At 48.5% G+C, this 10,272-nt stretch overlaps 1 protein-coding gene across 1 annotated transcript; it reads right to left on the bottom strand.

The window, feature by feature from the left end:
* Positions 1-4,778: 4,778 nt before the first annotated feature.
* Positions 4,779-8,771, bottom strand: LOC107541944 (beta-defensin 105-like). The gene is made up of 3 exons (XM_016219130.2): positions 8,702-8,771; positions 8,387-8,428; positions 4,779-4,906 (listed from the first exon to the last, which is right to left on the bottom strand). Exons 1-3 carry the CDS (start codon positions 8,769-8,771, stop codon positions 4,779-4,781), a joined length of 240 nt encoding a protein of 79 aa, XP_016074616.2.
* Between the last annotated feature and the right edge of the window lie 1,501 nt (positions 8,772-10,272).

Here is a 10,272-nt window from a genome sequence, read left to right as displayed (position 1 = left end):
CACCAGAGGCACCGTCTGAGCCTGGGTTTCACTCCGTGAGACTTTCCTTATTCCTAGTTCATTCTCTTTGCTTGTTAGAGGTCCGTTCAGGTTTGCAGCCAGTTTTGGTATTTGTGTTGAAGGGCCCCACACTTAGCCATCCTGAAGTTGCCTTTTGGGGATATCGACTTTAAGTTGTTTCCTAAGAAACAGATCCAGAAATAACCTTTGACCCTCCCCACTTTCCTGCCCAAAGATCCAGACAGAAAAACCTGCTTCAGAAAGAGAATCTGAAGGCATTTTACCTAAGTTGGATTAAGTGTGGTAACGAGGGCTTCAGGCGGGGGCCTGTGAGCTAGGCACCCCCAGGTCCCAATGTTTCTCAGTCACCTGGGGGGATTTTCCTGCCCTGGGAGTTCTGCTCTTCCTCAGCTACCTGCAAATCGCCTGTTCTCACCTCCAAAACCTAATACTCTTCCCTTCATCGGAAAAGTCTTACACTCAGTGTTGCCTCAATGTCTTTGAAATTTTCATGTTTATATGAATTCCTCATGTGCACATATGAAAACTTTGATTTTTTTTCCAAGTTAATCCTCTGTTTATTTGGTTACTGGCTCAGCTAGAAGAACTTAGAAGGTGGGAGGGAAAGTATTAATATTTTTCAGCCCCCACAGCGTCTTTCTAGAAATATATGTGTTTCATCCAAGTTATCTGAATTGTCATCATACAATTGCCTGTAGTATTCCCTCATAATACTTTTATTTCTGTAAGGTCAGTAGTCATGTTCTCTCTTTCATTTCTGATTTTAGTAATTTGAGTATTTTCTCTCTTTTCTCTTGTTCAGTCTAGATGGAGGTTTGCCTATCTTGTTGATCATTTCTGAAAAACAAACTTTTGGTTTTGTTGACTTGTTGTTTTCTTACTCTCTATTTTATTGATTTCCACTCCAGTCTTTATTATTTCCTTTCTTCTGCTTGCTTTGGGTTTAATTGGCTCTTCATCTGTAGCTTCTAAAGGTGGAAAATTAGTTTATTGACTTGAGAAGTTCTTTTAAAATACAGGCATTTGAACTATAAATTTTTTCCCCGAGCATTGGTTTAGCTGCATCCCATAAGTTTTGGGATTTAGTTTTCTTATTTCATTCACCTTGAAATATTTTCTGTCTCTCTTGTGATTTCTTCTTGGGCTCATTATTTATTTAGGGGGGTGGGGAGTGTTTAACTGGCACACATTTGTGACTTTCCCAAATTCCCTTTCTTTATTCCCTTGTGGTTGTAGAACAAACTTTGTATGATCTCAATTCTTTTAAATTTATTGAGGCTTATTTTTCAGATTAACATATGGCCTATCCTGGATAATATATATCTTTTTAAAAATAGGTTTTTATTGAATTTTTATAGAGAAAGGAAGGGAGAGGGAGAGAGAGAGAAACACCCATGACAAGAGAGAGTCATGCATTAGCTGCCTCCTTCATGCCCCCTACTGGGAACTGAGCCCAGAGCCTGGGCATGTGCCCTGACTGGGAATCAAAACAGTGATCTCTTGGTGCCTGGGACAACCACTGAGCCATGCCGGCTGGGCCCATTCTGGAGAGTAATTTATGTGAACTTGAGAAGAATACATATTTTGCTGTTGTATGGAGAATGCCACAGATGTCTGTGACCTCTAATCTGTTTACGATGTTCTTCAAATATTATAACTCCTTGCTGACCTTCTTTCTAGTCCTATCCATTATTCCATTACTGAAAGTGGGGTATTGAAGTCTCCTACTATTATTGCTGAATTATCTTTTTCCCCCTTCTATTCTGTCAGTTTTCACTTCATGTATTTTGAGGCTCTGTTGTTAGGTGCATATATGTTTATAATTATTGTCTTCTTGATGAGTTGACTCTTTGATTATCATAAAAAGTTCTTCTTGTCTCTGGTAACAATTTTCTCTTAAAGAATATTTTGTTTGTCATTAGTATAGCCACCAAATCTATAGTGTGCCTCTTGTACACAGCATATAGTTGGATCTTTTTGAAAAAAATTATTCACAGAATCTCTAATTGGAGTGTTTAATTAATTTTACACTTAATACCATAACTAATAAGGTGGGGTTCACATCTACTGTTTTGTTATTTGTTTTCTAAATGTCATATCTTTTTGATTCCTCTGTTACTCCATTACTGCCTTCTTTTGTGTTAAATAGATGCTGTCTCGTGTACCATTTAATTTCCATGTTATTTATTTTGCTATATATTTCTTAGTTATTTTATGAATAAGTTGGGGATTTATAATTAATTTTAAGCAATGTAGTCTGGATCAATATTAACTTAATTTCAGTAGTAGACAAAAACTTTGCTCTATGGAACTTTGTTTCCTCCCCCTTCATTTATGCTGTTTTTAAAAAAGTTGAATAGTTTTGAAGTATGAGAGAGATTCTCTTGCCTTAGCCTAGAAGGAGAAGCTATCACATTATGAAAGAAAACACCACAGGGCATAGAATTCTAAGCAGCTCTACTTGCTCATGATGGTGGCTGGCCAATAGCCTGCCAGAAAGTAGTCACCTAAGGTCTACAACTCCAAGTGCCTGAATTCTCCCCACGGCCACATGGCCTTGGGGAGGATCCCCTGCCTTGGATGACATCAAAGCACCAGCAAACATTGTGATTTCAGTCTTGTGAAACCCTGAGCTACCTACCCCATGCCGAGGCTTCTGACCTGCAGAAGTGTGCGATGACATGGGCTGCTCTAAGTGACTAAGTTTGTGGTACTTTGCTATACAGTGAAAGTAATACAAGCAGCATTCCCAGGTAAACCTCCTTTGGGGAAGCACATGTATGTGCTCTTTCAAGGTCCGTGTGTGGCTCATGACATTGCTCAGTTTTCTGAATGGTGCATATTCTTTCTGATGGCTCTCTTATGAATTTACTTCAATTCTTGCCCTGCAGGGCTGTATCCTAAAATCACTTACTGCTGGGTTCCGTTGCCTAATGAGCCACATTCTCGGGGGTCGTCCCTTTAGGATGGTTGCAGCCCAGTGACCTTGAATAGCATCCACTTGGTCCCTGGGAATCACACCCTTGCCCTGCCTAGTATCAGAAGCACAGCTGCTCCATGTTGATGATTTTGTCCTGTCCTGCTGTCCTGGACAACCCCGGACAGACCTCTTTGCCTGTACATATTTCCAGGTGTGAGTCAGGCGTGAACACCACAGGGTGGCATGTCAGTTTCTCCAAGGAGCCTCCTTGAGGCCCATCTCATGAAGACAGGTGTGAAACTTATGGTTTCCTGACCCCTCCCTCTTTGACTTCCCCACCCCTCCCCCTCGAAGGGCAGAGTGAGGTCACAATCACGGCCCATCAACGCATTTTCCAGAGAAACCCTGACCCGCCTTCTCTAGCTGCTGTTACACCCTCCAGTATGCACAACACCGAGTGTTTCAGATCACATTGTGTGGTCAGCTTCTTTGCTAGTCGTGCCTTTGCAGTCCAGCACGTCATTTGGGAATGTGTGAGTTAGTGATGCTTAATGTTTTATCTTTACCTTTTGAGAATTCAGAAAGAAAGTGCCTACAATCTTGCTTTGTAGGCACTTTCATTACCTTCCAGTTATTAAGAGGAGGCTTTAAAATGAAACCCAAAACCAAGAAGGGGTAATAGGAAATAGCATAATAATATCATTGCTACAATTTAAAAATTCAGGTACACTCGGGGTTGAATATTTTAAATTTATCTCTAATCTTTTCATTCACTGGCAAAGAGAAAAAAAATGCAAAGTTGGGGCACAGACATTAACTGAGTCATTGTGAGTTGTTTTATGAATACACCATAAGTACTAGAATTAAGAAAGACAAGTTGTCGGTCTACAAAGAAGTGGTGCGGATAAAAGTCATTTATGGTATTCTTTAGAATCGTAACTCCATTACCACAGATGTTTCCTTGTTTTGTGAGGATCAGCACCTACAGGCAGATACGCAGGACGTGACAATGGTGCGCATCCTATACTGGCTCAGCTGTGACAGGAGGAAAGGGCTGCCTCTCTGGGCCTCGATTTCTTCCGATGTCAACAGAGATAAGATAAACCTCATACGGTGACCTTGAGTCTTACGAGGGGAAGTGTGGGAAAGAGCTTCATCGGTTATTTGACACTCTACAAATACAGAGTGGTAGTACCTGATTGAAATCCAGGAGCTACTCATGTCTTCAAGATATTAGGTACCCACTCGTGCCTGGCTTTTTTCAATATTATCTTTTAAAATAAGCAAAGGTGTGGTACATTTACACAATGAAATACTACTCAGCTGTAAAAAAAGGGTCTCTTACCCTTTGAGACAGCTTGGAGGACCGGGAGAGAATTACGCCAGGCGAAATAAACCAGTCAGAGAAAGACAAGATTCACATGATCTCACTCCTGCGTGGAATCTAATGAACAAATAGACTGAGGAACAAAACAGATCCAGACACACAGAAGCATGGCCCAGACTGAGGGATCTCAGAGGGGAGGGGTGGGGGTGGAGAGAGAGTAACCAGAGAATATATCTGCTTAGGTGCATAACCCACGGACACAGGCCGTATGCCGTGGAGGCCTCGGGCGGGGGGGAAGGCGGGGGAGGCCAATGGGGAAAAAGGGGACGTTTGTAATACTTTCAAAAGGAAAGATAAATTTTTAAAAAATAAGCAAAGAAACCAAGCAGAGGGAGAAAGAGCGGGAAGGGCCCTGACACTCGCTGACTGCATGGCCTTGTTCAGCCGCGTCAGTTCTCGCCACCTGCTCCGAGCATCGGGCGCTGCTCCGGGCGGCGGGCGCGGGCTGGCTCAGGAGACCCTCCGCTGGCAGCAGAGGAAGTTGAGCTTGCAGTTGCCCACCACCTTCTCGTCCTCGGTGCACACCCTCCTGCACTTGCCCCGGCCCAGCCTGCACTGTTCGCAGGCGGAAAACTCACCTGCGCCGAGAAAGAGCTGCTGGCACCCCTTTCCAGGGACTCTGGAAATGGGGGGCAGGTCGGAGGCCGCAGAAGGGGAGGATTTGTCTTTATGGTTGTAAAGGGTATTTTCAAGAGCCAGCTATGATTTTTCAAAGAGCTCTGCGGTTTTCAGAATGGAGTTGGAGAGAGTTCATTTTTCAGCCAGAGGGACGCGCTGTCCTGTTCTCGTGTCTATAACCCCGTCTGGTCAACAGGAAGCACCGTCAGCAGCATGCATGTCACAGGACTATCCCCATGCACACCTGAGGCTGCCAGAGAGGCTGCGTGACGATGGTGGGAGGGTCACCGTGGGGCTGTGAAAGAGCCTTGGAGGGAGAGTTAAAGGCTTGGGTTCAGTTCGTGTTTGGGTCTGGTAATGGCCAGGTGGCCTCAGAAACTGCTTAACCTCAGCCCTTTGAGCTGTCAAATGGACGTGCCGCAAATGCTTGTCTACATCTAAAGCTTCCTAGTGGTGAAGTGGGACACCTAATGTGAGAATATTTTGCCAGACACTGCTCACTCGATTAGTGCTTTTTGTTGGTTCTTTAGGCAGAAGATTTATTACACGACCACAGAGAATTTTCCAGCTAACCGCCACGGACCAGGTAGGCAGTGTCTTCGCCACCCAAGGAAAATTCCTTTGCTCGCCTGGTTCTCCGGGGCAGCATTGATGCTGTAACCCCTTATTTTCCCTCCTAATCGCCCTTCTTCCCAGGAACCTCAGAGCACTATTGGCCCTCACAGGCTGGCCTCACTACTGCAGCCCTCTCCTTGCTCCTACACAGCTCATTTTTCCATCCTCGGGGGCTCTTCTCCTCCATGCTCCTCGCGTCCCCTGCCTCACCGCCTGCTCCTCCCGCTCCGACCACTGCTCAGCAACACACCCAGCTACAGTGGCTCCCTCCTGGGGCCACGTCCTGTTCCTTTCCCTCGGGGGCCCCTGAATGCTAAACCAACGACTTTGTATTTGTGCTCAGTGTCGCTTACGTTGTGTTGGGACTCACTGTGCTCATTGGTGACTACCTCGTTTGTCCATTTGGGAAGTCCACTGTCAGAGTCAAAGCCACCCCTGGCCTTCGCTCTAGCAAAGCCCAGACTTTCATCACCTCCCTCTTCTCCTCGATGCTGCGCACTCATCCCACGTGGTGACAAGAATTCCAGTTGCCTCTGAAACGATCGCTGACCTTGATTCTAACCTGCCCTGACTGGAAGTGGGGAAGACAGACCCTAAAGTTCTACTGAAGATGCTCCTGTGCCAACAGCAGATGCCACCGAAAGCCTCCTAATGGCATTTATAAGATAGAGCCAGTTTGCACCTTCTGTAAATGTACCTTCTCCACAGTCCACTTCTGTGACTCCAGGGGCCCTCCTCTCAATAGCTAAACCTCAAATTCCTCAATTCCTGGCTCAGGTCTAGCTCCTAATTTCATTATTTTCTCCTCCTAAATCCCATGTCCTTCCTCGCCTGGGGTCTTCTGCATTGGCATCTGTCACATTGTCCCTGCCCCTGGAAGCTCCCCCTCTCTTCGCCCGGATTGGCTAATGGTAGTGCTAATTGGCTTTCTGTTCGGCTTCCCGGGGCAGGAAGGAGTCAGCATTTCCAGCCTCAGAATCAGTGAGACAGGAAATGGCGAGGTATTCCTAATCCACCTGCCCTTTGCAATGCCCGGGATAATCTCTAGATAACGGGTGCAGAGCTAGAGCACCCATCCTCCCACCTCGCACCCTGAGAACCTCTGTGGATGGGTTTATACGCAGGGCTTATATGCGGTTGGTACCCACTGGCCTGGGTGAAAGGATGCTATACGGCAGCATCTGGCTTTTCAGGTGGGGCATGGTCTGAACGTTCAGTGCCCCTGCTGCAGCTGGAGACCGTGTCTGCCACCTCTGCTCAAGAGGACCGGGGCTGCTCCACCAGGCTGAGAACCACAGAATTAAAACATGAGCCCGATGTCCTCAGCTGGAAGCCCAGCTTGGTCCTTATTATTTGTGCCCCCCCCCCAGGCAAAGTGACATCATATCTCATCTACGTCTCTGCTTCATTATCTGTTAACTGGTGGTTACAATAGTACCTACCTCCTGGGGGTGTTCTGAGGATGAAATAATGCACAGAAAGTTGTTCATAGACAGCCTGGTGCATAGTGAGCCCTCAGGAATAGAATCAACCTTGATTTTCCTAGCTCTGAAATTCTATTTAAATTTTGTTTGCAATTACTCAAGAATATTTCTCTCTGTTCTGTGTATAATATGCTCTCTTCCTGTATGAGTCCACCAGAGAAAGAGAAAGAAGGAAGGAAGGAAGGAAGGAAGGAAGGAAGGAAGGAAGGAAGGAAGGAAGGAAGGAAGGAAGGAAGGAAGGAAGGAGGGAGGGAGGGAGGGAGGGAGGGAGGGAGGGAGGGAGGGAGGGAGGGAGGGAGGGGGAGGGAGGGAGGGAGGGAGGGAGGGAGGGAGGGAGGGAGGGGGAGGGAGGGAAGAAGGAAGGAAGGGAGGGAGGGAGGGAGGGAGGGAGGGAAGGAAGGGAGGGAGGGAGGGAGGGAGGGAGGGAAGAAGGGAGGGAGGGAAGGAAGGAAGGAAGGAAGGAAGGAAGGAAGGAAGGAAGGAAGGAAGGAAGGAAGGGAGGGAGGGAGGGGGGGAGGGAGGGGGGAGGGGGAGGGAGGGGAGGGAGGGAGGGAGGGAGGAAGGAAGGAAGGAAGGAAGGAAGGAAGGAAGGAAGGAAGGAAGGAAGGAAGGAAGGGAGGGAGGGAGGGGGGGAGGGAGGGGGGAGGGGGAGGGAGGGGAGGGAGGGAGGGAGGGAGGAAGGAAGGAAGGAAGGAAGGAAGGAAGGAAGGAAGGAAGGAAGGAAGGAAGGAAGGAAGGAAGGAAGGAAGGAGGGAAGGAAGGAAAGGAGGGAAGGAGGGAAGGAAGGAAAGGAGGGAAGGAGGGAAGGAGGGAAGGAGAGGAAGGAGGGAAGGAGGGAAGGAGGGAAGGAGGGAAGGAGGGAAGGAGGGAAGGAGGGAAGGGCGAGCAGTGGGCTATCTGTTGAGAACAGCTCTCTGTAATTCGAGTTTCCACAGAATGATACTCGCTCCTTTATTTGCACCCCTTAGACCAGGGCCTGCATTTGTGACACGCTTTACTGGATTTAGGAAAAAGCCTGTAAATGACAGATAATCATGTCCCCAGAGCAATGCTAATGGGCTGGTTCAAGCTTAATCCTGTGACCTTGATTTAGGGATCACCATGAGCTAATGAGAATAGCCTCCAGGTCCAGATCTCTGAGGCAAAAATTACAATCCAGTAGCAATGAGTTTTCTCTATGAAATGGAAAATCCAAATATGACGCTGGGAACAAGAGGAAGAAAAGAGAAGAGCTGGAGTCCAGGCAATCCTGTTTCCATCGCCTCCTGTCTGCAGAAGTCAGTGACAGCTGACAGGCCAGAGTTCCTAAGAGTAAAACTAGACACAAGGGATTTAACTCACCTCCAGGGAATGGCTGGGAATGCTCAAGTCCTGCCTGGCACCCTAAATCCAAAACAAAGCACATTTTGGAAATTAAAATCAATGCAGGGAACTGCACTGTAGAAAACAGTATTCCCAGCCTCACACATCTTCCATCAGGGACAGCAGGTCACAGGGGCTGCAGATTTATTCGTCTGAAGCCTGGCCCTCCTGGTAACCAGGGGGGGGGGGGAACAGCTCTTTGCTCTTAGAAAATTCCACAGCAAGTTTGAGAAATTCCCATGGGCATCCCATTTTAAGCTCTGCCCCATCCAAATCCCACCCACTCTCCTTCACCTGATGGACCTTGAGCCAAAATGAAGACAAAGACAAAGACAAAATACACCATCTTCCTGCTCGGGGCCATTGTTAGTGGAAGACTCGCCGGGGTGTCTTGAAGGGGACAAGAGGCTCCCTTATATCTGAAAATAATGTGACCTGCTCCTGGTCAGTGAAGCGGATCAACAAAGAAAGCACATTTGCATGCTCCGCTTCCCAGGTTCAAGGGCCACGCGGTGGACATTAGCCCTCAGCCTCGGTCAAGCACTGTGCCGGGGGACCTGACTGGGGTCACGGGGAGCGCACCAGCCAGGAGTGGGAGACCCGGCCTCGCGCAGCGCGCTCCGCCTCCGCCAGCAAGAACCGCCGTGTGCCTGCGAGCGCAGGTCTGCTGGGCTCCACTCACGACGGGGCAAACGTGGACATCTGGGGTGCCCGGAGGGAGGCCTGGCCCGGCACTGTCCCGGCCTCCTGCACGGCCTGTGAGTGTCACAGGGGGAAGGGGGGGTAGCAGTCCAGTTAGCGATGACCCCGAGCCCGCGGCAGCGTCACCCAGCAGATCTGAGTCACAGCTGCACGCCCGTCGAGTTCATTGAGAACGTGGGTATCAGGCCCTGGCCAGTTTGGCTCAGTGGTTAGAGCACCCACCATGCACCGAAGGGTCACGGGTTCGAGTCCCAGTCAAGGGCAATACCTGGGTTGCGGTTCCCCTGGCCCCAACCAGGGTGCGTGCGGGAGGCAGCCAATCGATGAGTCTCACATCCATGTTTCTCTATCTGCCTCTTTCTCTCTCCTTCTCTCCTACTCTCTAAAAATCAATAGAAAAAAATATCCTAGGGTGAAGATTAACAAAACAAAAAATACCCCAAACAGAAGGCGGGTTCCAGAAGTCGTATTCCTGTCCCTGCCGCCCACCCTGTCGCCTAGGCCTGTGCAATGCTCTGGAATAAACACCAGGACCACTGACAAATGCAGGCGCTGACATCAGATGTGGCTTTTTAAGTAGATGACCTTGAACAGGCTGCTTAACGTTCTGAAACTCACATTCCTCATCCTTAAAATGAGGGTGTGATACGACACATCCCCCACAGGATGCTGGAGAGAACAAACTGAAGTAGGGCATGGGAAGTGCTCCTCAGAGTGTCTGGCCGTGGTGGCTGGTGGACACTCACGCTCCTCTCTCCAGCTCAGAGCCCCGTCTCCGGAAACGTTTTCAGGCCCGTGAGTTCACAACGAACCTGCCTGGTCTGGAGAAGTCAGTCGTGCTGATGGCTCTGTGCTTGCTCCCAGGTCTTGTCAGAAATTCAGCTCAGGAACAAGCTAACCTGTGTGAACCAGGGGTAGAGAGGAGCCCCGTGCCTTTCAGTGTTTCAGCATTTTAATAACCTGGAGCCGGGCTGCAATTCTCTCAGGAGAGTTGGGTGGCCACTTGCGAGAGCTCAGACACCCCCATACTTGTGGTCCGAATGCTCGGTCCCCCACAGATTCTAGTGTGGAAACCCTAACTCCCAAGGTGATGGTGCTAGGGGCGGGCCTGTGGGAGGGGATCAGGCGATAGTCCCTCAGGAATGGGGTTTGGGCAATGCCCT

Source organism: Miniopterus natalensis, chromosome 2, assembly GCF_054644295.1.
Source record: "Miniopterus natalensis isolate mMinNat1 chromosome 2, mMinNat1.hap1, whole genome shotgun sequence".
NCBI lineage: Eukaryota > Metazoa > Chordata > Mammalia > Chiroptera > Miniopteridae > Miniopterus > Miniopterus natalensis.
The sequence above is the reverse complement of the archived record's forward strand: the minus strand, read 5'-3'. Positions and strand labels throughout refer to the sequence as shown.